Source organism: Ceratosolen solmsi, unplaced genomic scaffold, assembly GCF_000503995.2.
Source record: "Ceratosolen solmsi marchali unplaced genomic scaffold, CerSol_1.0 scaffold30, whole genome shotgun sequence".
In the NCBI taxonomy this organism is placed as follows: domain Eukaryota; kingdom Metazoa; phylum Arthropoda; class Insecta; order Hymenoptera; family Agaonidae; genus Ceratosolen; species Ceratosolen solmsi.
The window spans coordinates 8,734,488-8,760,705 of record NW_011948421.1 but is presented as its reverse complement, the minus strand read 5'-3'; the positions used below and the strand labels follow the sequence as shown (position 1 = coordinate 8,760,705).

Sequence of the window (26,218 nt, the reverse complement as noted above, 5' to 3'; positions counted from 1 at the left end):
ATTCCGCAAATATTGACTGCACAACAACTATGTTACTTTCTGAAACAGTTTTCTGTATTCCAAGTAAATTTTATCATTACACTTCTTTTTTAACACAATAAAATACTTGAGTTGGTGGGTAGGTTTCTATTTTATGTATTATATTTTAATTCTAATTTTATTTTAGTGACATAGGTTTTCCATTCATTAATTTATCAGTGAATTTAAAATGACAGTAAGATATTACTGCAATTTCTTGAATTTTTTTCTCTCCTACATCATTTGGAATTAAAATATATCCTCGATACCATCATAGTTGCGATCCCAATAGTTACCTAGGTATGTCCAATTATTGAAACCCGTGTAGAGATTTACTCTTTTCTCGAACCATCTAATATGACATTACGTATAATTCTTTAATAAAACAAAATAAAGCCTGTGTATATTTATACATGCATATATATATATATATATATATATATATATATATATATATATTAAAGATGTACATTCAATAAATAAGATAACATATAGACATGCTATAGTTATAGCTGAATAGAACATTGAAAGGTAATTTTATTAATAAAATTATAATATATAATATATTTCGTAAATTTATAAGAATATAAAATTAAAATGAAAAAATTCGTTAATGTGACAGATAAAAATTATATTATTGTACTATCTTTCAAAAATCTATTTTCCTATCACCTTCAATAACTTTTATACTCAACTAAATTTTTGAATTCACCTAATTAATTATCTAAATAATTTTACAATTATATAATGGAAATTAATGTTTGTTAAAGAAATTTTTTAATAATTTTATAGACAAAGCGAATACAACGCACAATTATTTACTTATTAATTTAAATTTATCACAATTTCTACATTTATACAGATAATATATATAGTTCGAGGGCGAACTTTGTTAATTAATTTTGCTGATTTATTTTCTTTATTTATGTTTGAACTATTAGTCATTGTATTATGAAATTAAAAATTGATAGTTCTTCATCATTAGTAATTAATTGACTAAATATGTCTTTAATATAAATTAATTAATTTAATATAAATAAATAAATATATATATATAGAATGATATAATAACGTATAATTGTTTCCCGTAACTAAATTAAGATCGCATCCGAACTTTATTTTTTTAATCTAACGCTTTTAATTATTCAGTTTGTACACGTTATTTAAATTTTTGTTTATTTTATTTATATATTTTTATTCAATACCCATTATCTATACATTGTGAAAATTAAAAATAAATCGAATACCCCTTAATGTATGGCAATGTAAATATCAAACAAATTAAAAGTTTATTAATATATAAAAATAAAATTATATTATTTCAAATTAAATGCAATAAAAATATATAAATACTTATTTTAAAAAAAATATAATTTTTTTTAACATTATCTTTTAATATCTATTTTAATTAATATGTATTTTAATATATTACCTATATCAATAGAATTGCAATTTTTAACTTTTACTATTTTCTGACAACAAAACGTATTTATGTATAATTCATTAATAGATTTAATATTTTTATATGAAATGTTAAAATAATAAAAAACGTAAAACAGTATATTATTTTCTACTAATATGCCAATATATATTGGTTAATAAATAAAACAATTTTTAATATCATTGAGGTTTTTGTTATATAAAAGTTTACCTTTTAAATCGTCATTGTTATTATTAATTGTTTACGATTATTACTTATTATTAATTACAATCTAATCATTAGTATATTTTGTATTTATTTATTGTTTAATTAATTTTTTACCTTGGAATCCATTCAGAAGAAACTTTTTTTTTGTTTCTTATTTTACATCTATCTCTTTGCTTTTCTTCTAATCTAACTTTTCGAGTAGCGGCTCCATCCTGATCTCCATTTTCTAGTTTTCGAATATCGGGCCTCAATCGTGAATCCGTTGGACATAAGTTTTCCTTCATTCCTTGTTCTATTTCATTCAATGTCATGGCAAATGCCGTAAATTGAAAATACTAAACAAAATAAATTAATATTTGTAAAAATATTATAGTTTTTATTAATACCTAATTTATATCTATGGTTATAGTGTTATTTTTATAATGATTATTATTAAAAGTTTTATATTTAAAAGTTATAAGTAGTTCTTATATTTTAGAATATTAATTTGTCATTTATAAACGGATTGAATGTATATGTGTAGATTTGTTGTATTATTTACAATGCATAAAATATTGTGTTAATAATTAATAAGGTTAATATTATTTATAAAAATTATTTTATATATAATTGAAAAAAGTACATAAGCAATCAGATTGTACGTTACAATGTTACAAATGATATATTCGTCAAAATATAGTTTTTTTCAACAGGAAAGGGAATATATTATTCTCAGATAATAACATTTAAATTCTTTAATGATTTTATAGGCAGTTTAATAATATTTTTCAATCTGTTCCACTGAATAAAATAATTCAGAATGAAATGAATCCTTATTTCTTGAATTAAATTTGAGAATACATTTTTTATCTTTGCAATCAACGTTGTGAAAAAAAATTAAGAGGTTCCTAATTTATTAAATTGAGAATTTGTTTTATCGTTAATTATACTACTTTGATGGGAAAGCTGTTATGGTGGTTAAGACAATTCAGTAAATATATCGTAGATTATATTCAGATCGATGAATTAAAGAAAAAATTAAAGAAAATTCTTACTTCTGCACAGTTGGAAGGTCTAGGTGTAACTTCCCATAGAATCATGGACTCAAATAAATCATCGGTTGTGCACTCTTTCATGCAATGGTAATCATCTGATTCGTCAACTGCAATTTGATGTAAAGGTTTGAATGTTCCAACCTTAAGACTATTAAGCTTAGCTAAGACTTTTTTATGCCCTAAACTGTTTTGAGAACTCTTTGATTTTTGTTTTGTCCTTTCGATCATCTCTTCATACAGAGACGCTGTGGAGGCTCTAAGGTACTCAGTCCATTTGCCATATAGGTACGACAGTTGTTTTCCACTGTTGAATAATTATACTTTTATTGTTTTTTCAAAAAAAATTATTACTTTAATATTTTTATTTTTTGTTTTTGCGCATAAAATTTCGAAATTAAAAGAGAAATTGAGTCAGAAGGAGATAAATCTTATTCAATATTATTCCTAATATATCCTTACATTATATTTACCATTTTTCAGGAGTGTAATCAATTAAAACATTCCTTTTTTTCAATACATGATCATAGGAATATAAATAATTACAAGGACACAGTTTTATAAGTGAGTAAAAATATAAGTGCGTGATGATAATATTTGAGTACATGTAAACGTAATTAAAGAAATGAATATATTCTGAATATATTTCTTTTATATTAAAAACTGATATTTTAAATTTAATCACTTTTTCGATGTAGGAATAATAATAGCATATTTCCAATGCAGACGTTTCTTTCCTTCTTTATATCAAAGTGTACTAAGCCCAATATATCATATATATATATATTTAAAGAACTTATTGTGAAAATAAATGTCCTATCAAATTTTCAAATACATTTTTTTATAAATGTTTTACCTAACTGTAATTAATTTAAAATATAATAATTATAATGCACTATTAAAAGAATATTTCAATAATTAAATGTGTTTTTAATAATTTATGTATTTTTTTCTTCGATGCTGGTTTTTATAATAAATTTAGATTGGAATTTATTTATGATTCTGTTACCATAATATATTTATATTGTATTATAATTCAAAGTTTATTGTGTTATGCTCACTAAATATATCCAAAAAATTTACACTTGTTTTTTAGTATGTATATGAATATTTTTTCATCTACTAATAATAAAATAGAATAAACATCATAATACGATAATACAATAATTTAATTTAGAAAATATTTAAAATATGTAGAGGAATATAATTTTGTAGTCGCAAGTATAGAGTCTAAATATTATCAGGCAGAAAGTTTATATACTGCTTTAAAAATATAATCTGTTAGTGAAAATCAATATCATGATAAAATTTTAATAATTTATGATTATAAAACAATCCATGCAAAAAGCATGTCATTTTCACTGTATTATATTTTCTTAAATATTAACTGAAATTTATTATCGAAATAAATACGTTATATAAAACCAATTAGAAATATATTGGCCTAAAAAATTTTTAGAAAAAAACAAATAAGAGTTTTGTATAAACCGAACTTTTCTATGTTCAATAAAGAAAATCTAAAACTCAGATAAATCAATAACTAAGTTAAAGAGAAATACGCGTTTCAGAAGAAAAAAAGAAAATTCATCTATCTCTGATAGCGACAACTACAATAACTACAAAAAAGTTTCAATATTTAAAATATATTATAAAAAATAAATATTTAAAATTAAAATTACTTGAAAATTGATGAAAATTTATAGTAATATTTATTATTCTTATATTTTAAGAGGTTTCATAATTATATAGTAAATATTCTAATTTATTGTTATAAGTTATAACATATCCAATTTCATATACGAAATATGATGTGCTGTAGGAGTATCATATATATAAAAAATTCACTTTTGTTATTAAAATATTTATTGCTAATGAGATTTGGGTAAAAATTAGCCAGGCAGAAAATCTTGAAATAAAACAATTATTTTAGTTCATCAATTGTAAGCTACAAATATTAATAAAAAGATCTACAAATTTAAGATATAAATTTATATTTTCAGAAAAAAATAATTTATTAAAATAAAAGCACAGTACATACGCCTATTATATATGTATATATATATATATAAATATATTTATATATATATTTAAAAATGTTAAACGAAAATATGTCGCTAAAATGTATTAATGAGACGAATTTAATAAACAATTACCTTAATAACATTGATTACATTTTTTTTTAATATTCAATATTTTATTTAAGTACTATGTTGTAAATATTGTTTTACGATTAAAATTTATTACACCTATAATAATATTATTTTTCAAATAGTTGTTATAACAAAATTATACAATTAAATAATAGAAACATACTTTTGATCTACGATAAAGCCCTCCACTCTGTGTAGATCTTTATTATTCCAACCGGCAGTTTTTAAGCAAAGTTCTGCTTTTAGATTGATACCACCATGTTGTTTAATCTCCAATATTCCCTGCTGCTCCATCCAAATTTGTCCCACGAGGAAATTGTGTAATATACAATTGACGTTCTGCCAAGTGTATGTCTCGTTCCATCTTTAATCATACGAGGGCAAACAATGACTTGCCCGAGTTTTTCCAATGCAAGTTTGACATTCTTCTACTTGCTACATTTTTTCCAGAAAGTATAAAATTATGTATTGTTATCTTTATTTGATTTTTTAAATTATTCCCACTTTTTTTTTATTATCAATTCCCGAAAATAATAATGTATGGGCTACTAATTATGATTATAATTATGCATTTATTTAAAATTATAAGTTTTTTAGGATATTCAGATAAAATCTTATATAAAATTTTAATTAGCAATAACGATTGTAAAACTACTGTTTTCTTTTATGAATGTTATAATAAGTATTTATAATTTTATTAATAATTTTTTTCCATTAAATTATATAATCATGAATGAAAATTTATAATAAAAAAAAGGGAAAAGATTAATTTATAATTTTATTGATTATACTTTTATTCATTAAGAAAATATTATATTTTTAATAAGATATTACTTTATTTTATATTTAAATAAAAAATTCTTCGTGTGTAAAAATGCAATGAAAGAAGCATAAGTAATTTTTTAGAAATTGTTACATACTTTAACAATATGACGGTAACCATTCCCTTTGGATGAATTTCTATTGTTTTTCCACAGAACTTGAGTTTAGGATGTATATTACCATGAAAAACATAATCCTCGTTTTCAGCATGAAAGGCAGAAATTGGTGGATGATGTGATACTTGCTCACAAATTATACTATTATTAAAGCATATAAATATATAAATATAAATATAAAATATATAAATATAAATATAAAATATATAAATATATAAATATAAAAATATAAATATAAAATATATAAATATAAATATAAAATATATAAATATAAATATAAAATATATAAATATAAATTAAATGTACAATTTTTATTAACATTAAAACTTAAAAATTCAATTTAATTATTATTTTAAATAAATAAAAATATATTTTATATTACATACAGTAAAATGCTCAGAGCTTATTATTTTAAATCTGATTAATTTTTTGAAAACTTAATTTTGTTTATCTAGTTATTATATGTTATTCTTTGAAACGTATAGCTTTAAGGATTATCATTTTGCAATACTACTCAGGGTAAATATATCGCACATTTATAAATATTAAATATGATCATTATAATGTGTGATTGTATAAGATAAAATAAAATTTGTAATATGTACATTTAAACATAAAAACTATAAATTATAAGAACTTGCATAAAGTTAAAGAACAGTGAAATATAAATGAATCAATATCTAGAAAAAAACAACATTATCTATGCTATATGTTCTCATACAGTATAGTGTATAATGATTTAAAATATTTTACTTACACTATAATAAAAAATTCAAAATCTATTGATATTCTTCAAATTTAAACATTTTGAATGACAAATACAAAAATGTAATTTTTATACAAAATTTATCTTAAGAAATGAATTATTCTTAGCAGATTTTACCGAAAATCATTACGTTGAAGTTCGTAGGTTTCTCCAAGTAAAGGATTAAAGGGCTTTCCAAAGCGTTTCCAATTAGATGCCAAGCCACTTACAGCAAATGCTGAGATATACTAAAGAAAAATTAATTTAATAATACGTATCATAATTTGGCGTTTTAATCAAAGAATTAAACGTTATATATATTTACAGCCATCTGACAATTTTATTTTATTATTCAAAATATATTAAATTAAATTTATATGTCATTTTTAAAGAATATAATACTTGAATTATCTTTAATAAGCAAATACATTTTATTATATTTAAAATCACTTTAGAAGTATACTGATAATATTTACTCCTAAAGACTTCTGATCGTTTAAAGATTTACCTAAAATGAGAAAATATGTTAAGAATTAGCCAAAATATAAAGAAACCATTCAATTGTATCACAACGATTATGAGGTGGTACACAGACTTATTTGGAGATGATTATTATCACTTACGAGAAAGAATGCGACAAAATAGAGTGTAGTACCAAACAGGATTCGAGTAAAAAAGGAGCTTTTATAGAGATAACTCAATCTTACAACATATCATTTTTCCATGTCATTAATTAATATGATATATTTCAATCTTAGTATATATTATTTTTATGTCACGATTAATAATCAAAATAATAAGAAAATTTCATGCTTTTAATTTTATAACTGCATGTTCTAATCGAATTATTTATTAAATTAAATGAATCGAATTTTTTAATAAATAAATGAAATTTGAAACCACTAAATGTATTTAATAAATTACACACATATATGCAATTAGTATTGCTCACGACTATTTACTTCATGTAGATATAATTCAATGTTCTCATATTTATCATATTTTAGATAGAATTTTGTTGAAATTGTAATATTGATTGACATAAATATTTAAATATTGAATGAAATGAATAATTCAAAATGAAACCTTTCAAATAGCAATTCTGAGCATCAGAGTCCAACAAATCAATAGCTTAGAATATAAAATTTCCTTCACAAACCATAATTCTTTTTAAATGTACCATGCATCCTTTAATATAATGATAAAAATAATTAAGAAGAATTATAAGAAAAAGAAGAAGAAAAACAAAATTTTAGTTATTCATTTATTGTTAATAGCATCAATAATTAAGTTTATGTAGTGATGAATTTAGATATACAATTTTTTTCAGATACGTGTAAAATTTTAATATTTTTATTCCTTTATCTTTTAATTCATAAATATATTTCACAAATCTTTTTCTAATAAAATGGAATCTTTAATCCTATATATTACTGTACAATTATTTTTAAAATTGTATTTGTAATCTTATGTAATTAGTTGAAAAACAATAGTCTGATATCGTTAATGAAATGCAAGTAACGAAATATATATAAAGTACTAATAATAAAAATTATTTACTATTTTTATATATATTAATATATAAAATATAAACTTAACAGTTTATTTATATTTATTACATCTTATTTTTATTAGAAGTTTCTGAAAAATGGTATGCATAATTTAATTAATCAATACTTTAATATGTAAAAATTAAAATAATTTTTACTAAATATGTTTATATTTTTCATGATAATGAATACAAATGTAAAAATAAAATATAATAAAAAAGAAAATTTTGAATTGAACAAGAATAATTTTATAAATTATTTTAGTTTATAAAATATAATTTTAGTATATTAAATTGTTTATTATATTTATTTAAAATATTTAAAATTATTTTACGGAAAATACCTCTCGTTATTAAGGCCTTATTGTTCAAATACTGGCTAATCAATTCTCATTTAAGTGAAATAATAGATATAAAGTAATGTTGGCTGTGCATATCGGAATATAAGTTAAAAAAATGTTTCGTTTATTCAGATTTATTTTTTATATGGCCAAACAAAGGTTATAGACGCTTCAAATAACTATAAATATTAAGCAACTCAATTTAATTAAGAGGTAAATTAAACAATATTCTTTTTTATAAATAAGTAGAATTCAAGTGGTTAGTTACGTTCATTGATAAACACTTATCATTATATATTATACTAATTATTATTTATTATACTAATACGAAACAAAGGTATATACTTAATTTTAAAAGCTTAAATTATTTTTATTTTAATATTTACAAATTGCATTATAAAGAAATAAAAAGATATTTTTAATAATGAAAAATTAATTAGTTTAAAATATATTTATATTTATAACTTACAATTTTGTATATTTTTTATATAATTTATTTACAAAAGTATAGATTGTATTTAAAATCGTTAATAAAACTGGGTAAGTGCAATGTATTCATAAATAAGTATAGATTAATAAATAAATAAGCTAATAAACAAATTTTACCTGTAATCGAGCAATTGGACATGTTTCAAGTGAAGCTAATCTTAAAAGTTTGGCATATTCCATATATTCGGCAATGCGCTGAAGGAAAGAGAGCGGCTCGTTAAAAATGACTGGCGTCGTAATCTTACTGAAATCTTTACCCAATGATAATAATGAGCCGATGTTCACCTCTGAATGCCCTGGCACTGGTAATGACGTTCTGAAAATTACATTAGAGTATTTAAATTAAATAATAAACATCAATTACAGAATTTATATATTAAATATATAACATAAAATTTTAATAAGAATAATTTTATAAAACTTAAATGGATGCAATTCCGTAGATATAAATAAATTATAAAAATATCCGATTAAGTAGAAGAAAACATGATAGAGAAAAATTAAATAGCTACACTTAAATCTTAAAAATTCACTATATTAATATAAAATATTGTATTTGATTTCAATATAATTCTAGTGTTATGTTATTTCATAAAAAAATTTAACCTAGCAAATTTTTAAAATTATATTAAATAATTTTATAAATAATAATTTTTATAAACACATTATATTTCAATCTTATTTTAAACTTGGTATTTCTTTTTTAATATTTAATTAAAATAGATAATTTTAAATGATTATTTGTATAAATAACTTTCTAATTATAATTATTTTTAAACAGTACATATTGAACATGAATACTTATTTAAATTTTTGTTATAAATTCATAAAGTTAAGTATTCTCTTAATTTGTTTTTTTAATATAATATGTTAAATATAAGTGCAATGAAAACAAAGGGAATATAAAATATTTATGTACCTTTGTTATAAATACACGAGAATCTATCTTTGTACATAAAATTTAAAAAAAAGTTAGTACTTTGTTATTATAAAATAGAGTCAAGCCATTAGCTCTTTTCCTAATATTATGTTATATTATATTATAAATATGAGAATAAAAGTAATCTAAAATATATTTTATCTTTGTTTCATAAAATCAAATTCATGAATTTAATACATAGTAATAGTTATTTCTGTGTATTTGTTCTTCAATATACGGAATTAAATAATAAATATTATAGATATAATTGTTGTATATCTAAATTTGATTTTCAATATACATGTATAAAAAATGATTATTTATCATAACAATGAAGAATGTATTTATTTTAGAAAAAATAAGTGTGATATTAGAAAGCAATTTAAAATATAAAATTAAAAGATTCACAAAGTGATTCATACTAACTGAGACCTACTACTACTACTTTTCCTTTACAATTCATTATGTCTCAAGATAAATAACCAGAAGCAATTAAAAAAAGAGTCACTGTGCTGCTAATAATATGAGTGACTAATAAAAATATTAATACTTAAGGTCCATTAAAAACATTTTTTAATACTTCTCATGTTATTCAATTATTTTTATTACTTAGGGATAATGCATACTTAATTATTTGAATACAGATAAATAACCATTTTCGAAAAATACGATTTCTCATACATATCCCTAAAAATAATATTTATCTTAGGCCTTTGAAATTATAACATTTTATTTTTTATTGAGAGAATGATAAAATATTATTAGTATTGACTATACATGCATACAAGTCCACTAAATAAATTTTATTAATTGATATAGTACTTCCATTACTGTTGTATAACAGAACAAAAACTATATTTATATTATATTATTATTGCATTTTTAAGGTTACAATAATTTTTAGTATTGAACTTTTTGTTTTTTGAATATGTAATTCATAAACAATAGTGTATTGACATTCACTCAGAGTTCCTAAGAGATAAAAAATCTATTAATTCTAAGTAATTTATTTAAGTAATATGTTATTATTTAAATATATATTTTATAATTTATAAATTCTTTAACACTATTTGCTACCAAACTTTAACTTAAAGAAAAATGACCAAAGATTATATTTAAAAAGTACTTTATTTATAATTATATAATATTGTTCATAAAATTCTTATTTAAAATTTTACTCAATATATTTTTTTCATTCAAATTTTTAGCTATATTAATTGAATTCTTTAAAATTAATATTAATGGTATTATTCTTTTTTAATTCTGAATATTTATATTAAATTATATTAAAATTTGAGTAGTTAATTTTATATTTCCAAAATAAAATTTTTTCAAAATAACTATAGATATAATTAACCTCATCAACATATATTTAACTGTTTAATTCAATTTTGATAACGAACTTTAATGACCCCAATAAACTTTAAAAATTAAAACTTACCAATCCACTAAAAAATATATCGTTATCATATAATAGAATATTACCATTAAGTTAACAAAATACAATAAAAAGAACGTATCACATATATCATTATATTATGCGTTTTTAAAATTAAAATATAAGTTCTTTTTTCTAATAGAATTTGAATTTTAATTTTCTTAACTAACATGAAAGAAAAATGAAACATTGCAACATTTTTCAAATTCAATATCTATTTCTGATTTGATTCCATCATAATTATATTTTCTCATGACATAACTTTAAACTTAAACCATGATGAAAAAATAATTTTTACCCATTTTGCAAAAAGGAGATTTAAACGGTATTAGAGATAGATAAAAAGTATGGAATATTTGATGGAAGCAACAAACCTATGAACAGTGTTTGCGGCCATATTACTATTATATTTGACTTCAAATTGTGGTTGTCGTCGTTGTCGACTTTGGATTCCTGTCGAAATTGAAAGAAGTACTTTAGTAAATCAGCTGAATTACTCGTTCCACTATTCTTACTATTGCTGTTAATATTGTTGATACTGTTCTTATTCTTGCTTCTGCATAAAAGACAGAGAAAACTGATATCGATTTTTTTAGGATATCGAAAACTGTAAATAATATGTTAAAGGGCAGTATTATTTATGAAGAAAGTAATTATAAATTTGTTAACTTCATAAATCTATCTAAAAATTCGTGATTATAGATAGTTAAATCTTGCCACGAACTTTAACTAAATATACATATTTCTTTATGTGCAAAAATTTTATTAATTATTGTATAAATTACACTGTAATTATATATATTAGAAGTAAATATTTTAATAGATTGAAATTATGAAATTAATAAAATATAAAATATTATTAGTAATTATTTATTTGATAGAAGTACACATAACGTATTTTTAGAAACTATTTTTATGTATAAATTCGATATTTCTAGTTTTATATTTATAAATTTATCAATTTAAATATTATGTAATTATTCACATAACATGTAAAAAGAAGAATGAATATTCGCCTTTTAAATGAAAAAATTTGTTAATTCAAAGACAATTAATTGATAAATTTATTAATGAAATAAATATTGTTCATATATTGGTCATCCTTGGAAATAATTATTCTATTAAAAATTTTAATATTTTGTTTTGAATTAATTTTAATTAGAAAAATTACTAAGAAAAAGTTAGAAGAAAAAACTTGAAAAATTTAACTATACATTTTAAGAGATATCTATTTAAGTTAGATCTACATTAATAATAAGTGAACATCAAAATATCATGGCTAAAAGAGCCAGTATTAATGATTTTTAAAGAATTCAAACTAATTTATGAAGAACCATATGGAAGTAGTTTTTGAGATTGTTGTAAAGATGATTATTTACAAAATAATAATGAAAGTATTACACATTCTATTGAAGTATTGATGTAAATATTTATAATCTTAACTTGTCAAATATTATTCAATCATGTAATTATTTAATATTACAAAATTTTTCAATTTTCGAAATTCACATAATTGCTATTCATTATATAATATTTTAGAATCGATCACGTATAAATATTAGAAAGAAACTTTATTACTATTCAGTTGAAAATAAACGAATTCATTAAAATATTAATCGTCGAAATTTGATTATATCCTCAGTCATTATGGATTTCAAAAACAATTTAGTAATAAATTCAAATATAAGTTAGTTTTTCGAAATACAATTCGTCAATGTGATTATATGAACTTAAATTTTTTAAATCTACATAATCTATCATAGACCTTATCATTTGCAGTTTATTATATATATATATTATATTAATTATTAACATATATTACTATCGAGCGTACAAATACTGTTTTACATATACCAATTGTTTTATTTATCATTAATCTCAATACATTTGTTGTACAGAATTTGTATTTATACGAATTTTTATATAGACGTATCACTGAACAGAATTTCTACTAAGCAAGATTTAAAAATTCTCTAAAATAATTAATTTATTATCATTATGTTTGTATCAAAATTCCTTGTACGATTAAATTACTATTTTTGGCATTCCAATTATAAATGTTTATATTATAATTAAATTATTATTAAAATAAAAAAAAATTCAAATAGAATTTGACCTAAAATATTGATATTAATAACATAAGCAAATTATAATAATAAGTTCAAAATTTCCAATTCTTTTTTGTTGTTTATAAATTTATAAATGAAAAAACGAAAAATAAATGAATCTGTTATAATTAGGGGATACTAAAAATTTAAATAAAATCATTGTTTGAATTTGTTGCAATACTTTTAATAAGGATAGTATTGTTAATTTTATATACGTGATAATATATACAAGTTTTACTCAGACTGATATTTTTAAAAATATAAGCCAAAAAATTAAGTTTTTTAAAATGTATTTATCAAAAATGATAATTACTCAATCACTAATTGAAATGGATTAATTTATTCAGTAAAGTTAATTGAAATAAATTTAGAAGTATTCTGTACTATATCAACAATTTCTAAATACATTAAATTAAGAATCCTGATTAATAAAACTAATAATTAGTTTCAATATCCTGTTTGAGAATTTTCTGTTTAATACTTTAAGACTAATTCATATGATTATTTGCATATGATGTTTCAATTTGGAAATATTTTGTATATGTTAAATAGAATTTGAAATGTGTTCCGTTTGATACTAAATTTTGCATATGAAGTTTAATTGTTAATTAAAATATTTTTTGAAAAAATCTATGATTATTACGTTCAAAATGTAATTATTTTATTTGGCTTTATATTTTAAAATAATGTTATTATAACAATGTTAATGATTAATGTATTCATATTCTTTCATAACTTTTTTCCATAAAATAAAGCAAAAATATTTATAATTGTAGTTTTTTATTATATTACATAATTTATTACATAAAATGATGAGTAATATTATCAATAATTAAAAATATTTAAAAATAAAGAAGAAAGTACTAGTTTTAACAGAATTATTTTAATTTTCTGGCATCATTAGTTGCAATTAATTTTGAGTAGATATATTTTGTATTTCAAAGCAATTCAGATTAAATTGAAATAAATGAAAATACGTTGAGATTAATTTTTATTATGAAGGGGGCTTACTTGTATTATATTTCTGAAATTTTTTGACGTAGATGATTTTTCATGAAGGATATATCAGAGTGAAAGGAATCCTTGAAATTTACGTTCAAAAGAGTTCTGAACAACTTCATCAAAGAGTTCTAAATATGAACATACCGAATATTGAAAACGTCACCGATCGTAGATTACGATTAACTGGAATTGAACTGATGGCGTAGATAGTAGCGTATCACGCCAGTTAACAAGTTCAGTACGTCAATAAATATGAGCATACGACCAATGCGCAGAAAATGGAAGTCAATAAATATATGTTTGCGCATGGAATACAGCACTTCTACTTAATTTCAAGGTCTTCAATGTGTAATTACAATGATTGAGTCAATAAATAGCATGATATAAAAAAAAAGTTACATTAAAACTTGAAATAATTTTGTTTCACTTTCTTACTTTCTAACATAGAATTTTTCTTTTAACAATTAAGATCTTTTGGATCTTCCTAGATATTATAAAGTTTTTGTACAGAATTTCCGAATATTGTTTTTTGTTTGTAAAAAAATATACAAACTTAAATAATTGATTTTATTACTGAATATTTGATATTCCATACTATATTCAATTTTATAATTGACAAGTAGAATTTTTAAATTATTCAATACAGCTATTTTTATTTTAATTTCATTATGAAGATTGATACTATTATATACTACATAATTTAAAATATTGTAGAATAAATTTGCGTATTTTATTTGTAAGTAAAGTAATAATAAAAAGTCAATTTTTTACTGGGTTCTGAATAAAAAAATAGTAAGAAATTAAACAAATAATAAATAGTGAATTATAATATTTTGTATAAAATTACTGACATGTGGCAACAATGAAACTAAGTTTATTAAACTTCTATGTAATTATATAATAAAGAGAGATTAATAAAAGAAGTAATCTAATAACACTTAATATTAATAAATATAAGTTTAAAGTATTTATGTGTATGAATACATTATTCACTTTCCATACTTCTTATATTACATGTCAATGCATGAGTAAAAGATAAGCTGATATTTTCAATCTATAAAAATATAGAAGACTACAGAATACTGTGTTATACTGTATATTATATAATGTACTATATACATAATATATTATGTTTATTTGGATGTACATATTAACATATTCGGGAACTTTAACTAAAGTGTTCCTTTGCAGCTAATCAATAACAACATTATGCAGTGTAGGATCAATACTGTACCTGAACTACACTCCTAACTAGTTATAGCAACTTACTATACTGTATCATTTTGATTATTATGTCGATAATATCTGGATTCAATTAATTAGACATTATTTATTTTGGATAAATTAATATATATATATTTAATATTTATTTACCAAATTTTATTACACACTTATTGTAAAGTATTATCTAAGTACTATCAGTGTATTATTTTAGACTTTTCATGATGCATAAGAATTCACTGATAAACTATATGTATAATAAGTATATGTACATAATCCTAATGTAATTTGTAAAAATAAAATTATAAATTTTTAAGTTCATATAACAAAATAAATAATGTAAATTCTTAAATATCAAACATTAATAATTATGATAATGAAATTACAGTGAAGGCCTTAAAAGTTATGTAATAAAATATGGAATTAAATTCTAAATCAATTATAAATTTTGTAAACGTTAACCTTTAAAAATTTGTATCTATTTTAATATTCCAAACTCTTATAAGATTATTTAAATGTTACTGAAATCTTTATTTTAATATAAAAAATTTGTTTAAAATGTTTAAAAGTATTAAAATTAGGTAAAAAATCTTAATTGCAAGATCATATATGTTTAAAAGTATATATTATATATAATTTTTATTCTGTACTTGCAAAAAAGAGGTAAACTGAACTACTTTCTATTTGATACTTTAATACAAATGTCCTTTCTAAAAATATATAATTGAACTTCTTATTACATTTATATTACTGGAAGCGTAAAATATAGATAGCTTATATTTTTACTTCTCTGAATAACATTTTTATACCAATAAATTATTTTCCTTACTTTATTAAAAAAAAACAATTTGGATTATTAACAAGATGCATAAAAACATTATAAAATAATAAAGGAATATTATTATTCCTATTTTACCATTTGTTTTAATAAATATTATTTAAAAATAAACAGCTCTTGGATTATTAAATTATTACACGTTATTGTATAATAATCAACCTATTAAAAAAATTATACAGATAATAAATGTTTTTAATGCTTAAAAAAGAATTTATAATGTATACTTAATTATATACTATCGATTTATTTAATTTATAAATAAATCATAATTATATGTTTTTATTGAATTTTTCATAGTTAGTTATCATCGAGCAATAAATAGGTTGAAAAAACAAGCAAATATATATCATAAGTTCATTTAACTACAATATAATTTGATTTTTCATAATTCCTATTGAATTAAATGACCAAACTTAAATATACAAAAGTCGATAAATATAAATTATATATTACTCTTTCATTAAATGCATAAGCCTACATATGTACAACTTGCAATTTGTAATTTGTTTTGTATTTACTACCTCTCATTTATTTTCTGAACTATAGATATGCAAATTAAAAAAGTAATACTATTATATATAGTGAATAATGTATTCACGTAGTACTTTAATTTGAAATATGAAAAAAAATCATGAAATAAAAATGAATACAAACAACGTATTTAAGAATTTAAAAACTATAAATTTAGTAAATTATAATAGTAATATTTTTAACAATGGTAAACACTGTAACAAATAATTAAAATTATCAAACTAAATTATATTTAAAAAAATATATTTTAAGAAACATTTTAAAATTCTAAAAATATATGCATTTATAGAACTTTAAAAATAATATTACACATAAATAATATATTCAATTAAAAATATTTAAAAATACCAAATACCTTTTGTTAAAAGAATAGTAATTATAGTATAATTTTACAACATACTGAAGAAATGAACATAATAAAATAATTGAATTAATTATAGCAAGACAAAAAATATTAATAAATTAATTTTTTTTATTTAAGTTTCATAATTGTCGTCATCATTTAAAGTAGAAAAAGAAAAAATGTAAGATTACAAATTTATTTGTGTTGTGAAAATACATATGAATCATACCATTGAATTCAATCTTTTTTTCTTTTCAAATAGATAAATTAATATTTATACATATCAAATGACAGTATTAAAAAAAATATGAATATGAATTTTTCTTTCTGTACTGTAAAAAACACAAATACTTTTTAATTAACAATTTGAAAAATAATTTTCAAGAATAATGGAAAAATATATTTTAATTGGTAAATATATATCAATATTATTGCTTGCCACACTAACAATTTTTTAGAAAGGTTTACAGAAAAACATAGATGACTACATCGTACTGAATGGCATCCAAGACCTTTTGCTTTCACAAACAATACTATTTAATTGTTCTACAAATATTCATACTGTTTTTCATTTGTATTGTTTTTGTCGTATAAGATGTTTACATATCAAGTTTATAATAATAACTGTATGGCAGTCTTTAATTTAAAAATAAAAATATAATTTTTTATGAAAAAAAAGAACAATTTAATAAAAAATATTCTTTTTAATCAAATTAATCTATTGTATATGAATATTAAAAAATACTTCTGTAATAAGATTTCTTGTTACTTACAAAACTTGATACTAAATTTTATTAAATAATTTCGATTTTACAAATTAAGGAACATCATAATCATCATCTTCTCGCTTTCTTTTACTAGATTCTTCAAGTTCTGATTTAACTAATGGTAAAGATATTTGTCCTGATTCTGATGTAAGTGGCATCTTTGTTTTTATTTGTGTATGAGACTTAATTAAACTTGAGTTATCTAGATGATGCGAAAACTTTGTTATTGAATTATTAAATATATTGTTTCATAGACACTATTGAAATTATTTCTTATTTATAAATCACATAAAGTTTTTAGTTTTTATAAAATTCATAAAATAAACTTTATAAATATTTTAAAAAGCAATTTTTTTATTTAAGTACTCTTACTTGTAGAAACCTTAAAAACTGGCTTTGATATAGAAATTGTTTGCGTTCTTGACATAGTAGTTATTGTTCCAGGTCTTTTTACAATAGAAAAACCTTGTGAATTTATTCTTCCTAAGTTACTAGTAATATTCAAATTTCCGAAATTCATTTTGCTAGATTTTTTACGAGATGACTTGAACTTATAGTTAGTACCATTTAAACAATAACGGTCAGGAGGTAATCGCAATCCATAACTTGGTTTCACAAATGGTAATGGAATATTATTTTTTACTTTAGCAACAGTTAACAGAACTTCTCTTGGTGGTGGATTTGTAAATGATTTTTCCAATTGCATTTTAACAGCAAGTCGAACATCCTCTAAATCAATAAATTTCTTCTTACTATGATTAGCATAAATCTTGCTATCATCTAAGATACAAGTGACATATCCTGTAAAGGTAATATGTATTAACAACATCAAACGATGTATCTAAATTATTCTGTAAAATTATATAATAACATATTTTATAATACATACGGTATGTAAATTCTAGTAGCTGATTTATTACTTTAGGTTCATAATCTTTTATTCCCATATCTTTCATGATTGATACAATAACCTGTGCATCTTTTGGAACATGTTTAACATGACTTGAACTTTTAATTTTTTCTGCCATTTAAAAAGTATTTTATTTTTATCTATTGACATAATATTTATATTAGATCTAATCATCAAAAAATCAAGTACTCAAATTAAAATCAAGACTATCAATTACTTGTAATATAAAAATATTTTTGAAAAAAATTAATTTTCCATATCCTTATGCTAACTAAATATATATTATTAATATATTTTTAACTATTTTTGACTGCAAATTAATATTAACAAAAATAAATAATGGATAATTAATACATATTATATAATTAAAAACTTATTATAATTAAATATTCATTCTAATAAATTGAAAATTTTATTAAAAAATTAATAAATTTATTATCTTAAAGAATGTATTTATCTGACATTAAAATAATAATTATTATTTGTAATTATTAGTAATTTTAATAGATTAAAATATATTTATAAATATTTTATTTATATATTTGTATTCATAAATTTTTTACTATGGTAGCATTTGAATATTAAAAATTCAATTTGAGTTAATATTTAATTGATTAAAACAAAATATTCTTTAGTAAAGATATAATTAAAAAATTTTTATTAATTATATTCAAATTATATTTTTTCAAAAATATTTAATGCTTTTTCGATAAATTAAATTTATATATATTTTAAGAGTTTTATTCAAAATAAATATTCAGTGAGTATAATAAGTGAATAAAAACAAAGATGCAGTATTAAATATCGAATAGAATGTGACGTTAGCAACTTACACTAGTGCAGAATCGTTGTTCATTAATTAAAAATGTAAATAACTCAAATGATATAAAAAAATGTTTCGTGGTGCACGACAACGCGGTTTCATTCCCGTACTTCAAAGTTATAGTGCTTCTCCTCTGGAATTATGGAACACGAAAGTTGGTTAATTGTAAAACAATATAATCTGTCAATAAAATATACCAATAAAAGTATAGATTCCAAAAATAATATAAAAATTATTTTACATAGTTAACAGTATTATTATACTTATTTTTTAATAAATTAATTGTAGATTTAAAAAATTATATTTAAGTAATTTTTTAAATAAAATTTTTATTCAAAAACTGTAAACGAATTTTAATAGTTATAAACAATATTTTTTAACAAATAATTATCAACGCTTGGAAAAGTAATGCAATCCTATTATACTATTCTGATTATATAAAATATATAGTTATTTATTATACAGTTCAATTTATATATAAATAATTTTATATTTTTAATACAACAATTATAGTCATAAAAGCATATCTTGTATAAACAAATGTTTTTTTATTATGTTGGTTGGTTAATTTTTTATTTTTAAAATTTAACTGAGACCATTTTTATTTTAAGATTAATCTGTATATTTTAAAATAAATAAAGTATATGTAATTATTCTAAATTCATAGTAAAATACAATTACATATTACAACACTGTAATTACTAATGTTTTATTTATTTATTTTATTAATTTTATCAAGTTAAACAATTTAAACTAAATATAATATTAATGTGCAGGTGCAGAATGGCAGTTTACGTCGAATTACGGATGAGCAAGTACGAGCACTGGCTCTTGAAATTTCAAGTACAAATGTCTCCACATGTTATATCTTCTGCCCAAAAGATCAAAAAATTTCACTTGGAATCCATATGCCATTTCTTGTCATGATAATTAAGGGCATGAAGAAATATTTTACCTTTGAAATTACGGTATTTTTCAATAATTCATGAGTTTTTAATTGAAATTAAAGAAACATTAATCAAGTATATAAATTTGCATATTGTTTTTATAAGCTTATATTATGATTATATTTTTTAATCATTAAAGTTAAAATTAAGAATATGTATTTTATAAAGAATAATGATTGCTTTACAATAATTATACATGAACAGTTTATAATATGTTTATAATAATTAAATTTCATAAATATTATTGTAAACTAACTGAATAATAAGAATACATTAATATATTCTGTCAATTTCATTTATTTCCCTATTTATATAATACTGGAATAAAATTATAACAAAAATAAATACATTTAAAAAAATTGTTTTTGATTAAGATAAATTGTAATCTGAAATAATTATTTATAAAAAATTTAGATATAATTCATTATTAACATAAGTATATTTAAAGTAAAAATGTATTATATTATTTCAATATTCTTCTTTATAATTATTCTTATATACATTTCAAAAGAATGATTCAAATAGCTTTATATACTTCTTAAATATCAAATTTAAATAAATATTATATTACAAGTTTTATTTCATGTATATTTAAAATTTTTTATTTATAATGTTTTTTTATTATATTTTTATATTACTTACTTTATGATTATCTATTTCCACTAACAGATTTTTTTTCAATTTAAATAAATTAATTTTTATAAATTAATTTTTATAATTTTATTTCATCAAATGTATGATTATTATATTAATGTTAATATAATATTACCTGTCTATATCAACATTATATCTATATTGTGTACAAAATTTAAAAATAATTATTTTAAAATAATTATTTGAATTAAAAATAATTATTGAATAAAAAAAATTTGTTTGAATAAACCAATTCCTTTGTGAATAACATACTACTATGAGAAAATAGCAATTCAAATATTAAATAAATATTTTATAAAAATAATTTTCAATATTTCTCTTAATTTTTTTAATTTCTTATTATTAGATACTTGATGATTGTAATATGCATAGAAGATTTCGAATGAGCAATTTTCAGAAAATAAATCGAATCCATCATTTCTCAACATCCATGCCCTTGTGTTTAAATGCTGGTTGGAATGAAATGTACTTTGATCTTGATGATTTAACTAGAAGAGCATATAAAACAAATTATGTGGAAACAACTAAATTACAGATCCATGCAAATTGTAGAATTCGAGTGATTTATTTTTGTGATAAGTATGAAAAAATAATATTAAAAATAACTGAATACACCATACCATAATAAAAATATATAAAATTGATTAATCAAGATACACAAAAATACATTACATTTTAAAATAATTTATTATAACATGAACTTGTTTAATTCAATTTATATTTGTTATGTCAATTTATTATTAATTCATAATATAAATTATCTTTCAGCTGTTTTTATTATATATAAAATATAGATAAATAAGAATTTAATTATGAAATTATATTATTTAATTACTTTTATTTAATTATTTGCATAGAATTTATGATGACACAGACATACCTCAGAAATTTAAGATGTTTTTGCCAAACAATCACATTTGTCATAAAAAGAAAACTGATGAATTACATAAGGATACCCCTGAATCTACTCAAGACAATGAATTTGAAGCTGAATCTCAATTATTAGAATGTGCAGAATATAAAAAAAAAGAGAATGAGGAAGAAAAAGAAAATGATTTAAATGAATGTGAGACAATAATTCAGGAGTCAATAATGGAACGAAGAATTCTCCATGAGATTTCATCTATTGAAGGTGAAGAATCAATAATTGATGAAAATGAAAATTGTAATATGTAATAAAATCAACAATTTATAACAAGATATGCAAAAACGTGATGAATATAAAATAAAAATCAGGCAGACTAGAACTACAAAATGCCTGTATAATTTTTTAAATATAAAATTTAAAAAAATAACTGATTTTTTAATACAAATATTAAATTTATTTATTATATTTTTGTAGTATCATTTTTTGAAAATCATTATAATTTGATATTGTTGATATTGTAAATAATAAATTACATATAACTCTAAAACAAAAATATTAGCCATACATCCAAATAATAAACAAATATATAATCTTTTAAAACAATGCATTGGTTAATCATTACTTAATTATAAATTAATAATAAATTATTTTAATACATACAATTTAATATTGTATAATATATATGCAGTATACAAATCAGAAAGTTTCAATGTTCAATTCTAACAAAATTAAAAATTTTTAATTGAAATTTTTTTATAGAATGATGGCACTTTCTTGAATAATTATTTGCACTTTGCAAAAATGTCAACAAAAACAGCAATTTCTGATACACCCTCTTTTTGAGCATATCCAGAGAACGAAATGAATCTTTGATTGTCATGTATCCAATGAATATTATGTATATACTCTAGTGTTAGTTTTATGGCTAAGAGTTATTTAGACTCATATTTTACATCCTCTGTTTATCAACATTAATTATCTTAGTGATGTATTATAAATAAAGTAAAGATGTGACTTACTGAAGCATTTTATCAGTTATGTCAAATCATGATGTTATTAGTATAACGTAGTACATAAATCTATATTAATAAATAATAACTAATGAATAATATATAGTTTTAATAAAATATAGTTTTCTGCAATTTTATTTTAAAAATGAATGCAAATTTTAAATTACTTTAAATATTTATAGAATAATGCGTATATAAATATAGATACAATTTTGTTTTATGTTTAATTGGAAAAAAGCTAGAAAAATTATAAATTCAACTTTATAATCGAATAAGTTTTATTATTAAAATAATTTACTTTTTTAGCTTTAAAAATGAAATAAATGTAAATATTTATAATTATATGAAAAACTATTACTACATATTTTCTTCTATTATTTGTACCTTTGCACTCATATCTGGGTTGTATTTTCAGTTTTTTCATCTACTATTATCGATTTTCACTTATTTTAAGAATACCAATTGCTTTTGCTGAGTAGCAGCAAAATATTAAGTTGTATCTTTTAAAACATCGAACTTGTAACATTATATGACTCGCTGAAGTAATTTTAAAGTTTTGTTGCTATTTACATTTACTATTTACTATTCTATGAATATATCTCATTATTTATTACATTTTATGAAAGTAGATAATTATATTTTACGAACGTGGTCGTAAACATAGTAAGATCGAAAAAACTTTTGTTTTCTTACTTTTTGTTCTTCATGTCGTCGCTGAGTTTGTCTTCTTTCAGAGTGACTACTAAATATTTTAATTTAATTTTAGTAGAAATATATTAATTTCAGTAAATTAAAATGTTTTCAGAATTTTTTTTATTTTAAATTTTACTCTTTCTATATGCGATCAAATACGCAACGCAAATGTTATTGTTTTTCTATATTAATATATAAATATTATTTAAAAATAATTATTTTAATAGTTGTTGGAATAAAACAATCGTTCCTTTTAAATAACATACTCATAATATTGGCAATATTTTATAAAAATATTTTGTCGCTATTTATTTGAATTTCTTATTTGGTTAATAAAGAATTTAAAATAGGAAATTTACATAAATTAAGTTTTAAGTACAAAAAATGTATCATACATTTATAAAAAGATTGTAATTGATATTTTAATGAATTTTTTTCTTATTTGAAATTGTATATTAGTGAAAGATAATAACTATGCATGATTGAATAGATTCAATTACATTTTTTTATGGATTTCATGAAGCATTTACGGTCTTAACACATTAGCTGCCCATATTTTAGTTAGTAGGGATTATGAAATATAATTATATATATATATATATATGGTATGTGTAAACACTATATTTTACACTATATTTATATTTATATATAACACTATTTGCAATTTATATTCATTTACTTTAGGAATCAGCTACGAATTATATAATGTACGTTATAAAATACATATAATAGCATAACGATATTTTATGTAAAATATTTGAAATATTTGCATTTGATTTATTATAAAATAAAAGTCTATCATTAAAATTATTTAACAACGAATTAATATATTAATTACATTAAAATTTTAATAATAAATAAACAAATAGATAAACAAAATTATATATATATATATATAAAAGTAATATGATAAAATAAATAAATAAAACTAGTTGATACATGCAAATATATAATTTTAATTCAATTTTCAACAACAAATTTATGAAAATAATGCAATTTTAAAATATCCATTTCAATTTAAAACTTAGAATAGTAAATTATTTTTATTTTATATATACATCAATTATATATATATATATATACAAATTTATATATATACATCAATATTTTTTCACTATTATTGCAATTAGTTTAAGCACTCCTAGTATTTCGTATAAAAATTGCGCGGGGTTATAAGAGTTATTAGCATAGACCTTCATAACGCATGCCTCGAAATGTGCAATATCTACGTTCCTTGATTGGTTTTCTACTTTCTCTGGTGCTTCACCGTGATAAGTTGTAAATCAGTTGTGTAAAAATGTCGGTGTGAAATGGCAGGACGTCGTTCGGTATTAACAAATGCTGAGTCTCTTGCCGCGGGTATTTTGAGTCACAATGGCAACGCTGACCCTCTACGTGAACTCTTTGAAGCTTGCAAGACCGGTGACCTGTCTCGTGTTAAAAAGCTCGTTTCTTCGAAGACTGTCAACGCTCGCGATACAGCTGGACGCAAGTCCACTCCTTTGCACTTTGCAGCTGGTTGGTATTATTTTTGACGGACACTAATAACATACTAAATTATATTATATAAATATTAAAGTTATGAATAATTTAAAAATAACTAGTTCAATAATTAGTACACTATTTATTTTGTACTATATTTTTGCCTTTTCTTTTCTAATTCTATACGTTGATTTAATTGTTTGTTGGTGCATATATTAATGCAATTATCTTAGAAATTATTTAATTGTATGTAAAACGTCAACATCATTTACATTGATGTATGTTTAAATAAAAAACATTCTTTTTAGGTTATGGACGCCGAGATGTTGTTGAATACCTACTTATAGCTGGAGCATCGATTCAAGCTCGTGATGATGGGGGATTACATCCTCTTCATAATGCTTGTTCTTTTGGTCACTCAGATGTTGTTCGACTTTTATTAGAAGCTGGGGCTAATCCTAATACTAGAGATAATTGGAATTATACACCATTACATGAAGCAGCTATCAAAGTAAATGAATATAAATTTTATTGTATTAATAAATACATTATTAATGTATACATATCAAAGACAAAAATTAATAATAAATACTATATTTTGATTTTTATTATATAAATTCATATAAAATATTATTGTAAAAAGTATTTTATTTTATAATTATGCTCATAATACATTAATCATATTTAGTTTATTTAGTTGATGACTACGGTATGAATATAATTTTAAATTTCAATAAAATAATTTAATTGTAGGG

General features: G+C 20.5%; 4 protein-coding genes across 6 annotated transcripts in view; 2 read left to right on the top strand and 2 right to left on the bottom strand.

The window, feature by feature from the left end:
* Positions 1-214: 214 nt before the first annotated feature.
* On the bottom strand, positions 215-11,663 carry LOC105361721 (oxysterol-binding protein-related protein 2). Its single transcript, XM_011498973.1, has 8 exons — positions 11,641-11,663; positions 9,027-9,225; positions 6,669-6,778; positions 5,768-5,926; positions 5,011-5,211; positions 2,701-3,004; positions 1,781-2,001; positions 215-370 (listed from the first exon to the last, which is right to left on the bottom strand). The coding sequence occupies exons 1-8, from the start codon at positions 11,661-11,663 to the stop codon at positions 268-270; spliced, it is 1,320 nt and encodes a 439-aa protein (XP_011497275.1). The 3' UTR covers positions 215-267.
* Positions 11,664-18,021: 6,358 nt separating this feature from the next.
* Positions 18,022-19,837, bottom strand: Taf9 (TBP-associated factor 9). Of its 3 annotated transcripts, XM_011498796.1 has the most exons (4): positions 19,820-19,837; positions 18,966-19,097; positions 18,449-18,877; positions 18,022-18,278 (listed from the first exon to the last, which is right to left on the bottom strand). In XM_011498796.1, exons 2-4 carry the CDS (start codon positions 19,030-19,032, stop codon positions 18,127-18,129), a joined length of 648 nt encoding a protein of 215 aa, XP_011497098.1. In that variant the 5' UTR covers positions 19,033-19,097; positions 19,820-19,837; the 3' UTR covers positions 18,022-18,126. The 3 variants fall into 3 exon arrangements, with proteins under 3 accessions (XP_011497098.1, XP_011497097.1, XP_011497099.1); XM_011498795.1 differs by lacking the exon at positions 19,820-19,837 and having other exon boundaries at positions 18,966-19,108; XM_011498797.1 differs by lacking the exon at positions 19,820-19,837 and having other exon boundaries at positions 18,213-18,294; positions 18,966-19,108.
* Positions 19,765-22,702, top strand: LOC105361572 (cilia- and flagella-associated protein 20-like). Its single transcript, XM_011498798.1, has 4 exons — positions 19,765-19,963; positions 20,586-20,777; positions 21,757-21,989; positions 22,268-22,702. The coding sequence occupies exons 1-4, from the start codon at positions 19,880-19,882 to the stop codon at positions 22,584-22,586; spliced, it is 828 nt and encodes a 275-aa protein (XP_011497100.1). The 5' UTR covers positions 19,765-19,879; the 3' UTR covers positions 22,587-22,702.
* A 2,449-nt stretch (positions 22,703-25,151) lies between these two features.
* Tnks (tankyrase) overlaps positions 25,152-26,218 on the top strand; it is an 11,394-nt gene continuing 10,327 nt past the window's right edge. Inside the window, exons 1-2 of the mRNA XM_011498793.1 lie at positions 25,152-25,499; positions 25,772-26,002. Coding sequence (XP_011497095.1) covers positions 25,292-25,499; positions 25,772-26,002 — 439 coding nt within the window. The 5' untranslated portion in view covers positions 25,152-25,291. The remainder of the gene's footprint in view (positions 25,500-25,771; positions 26,003-26,218) is intronic.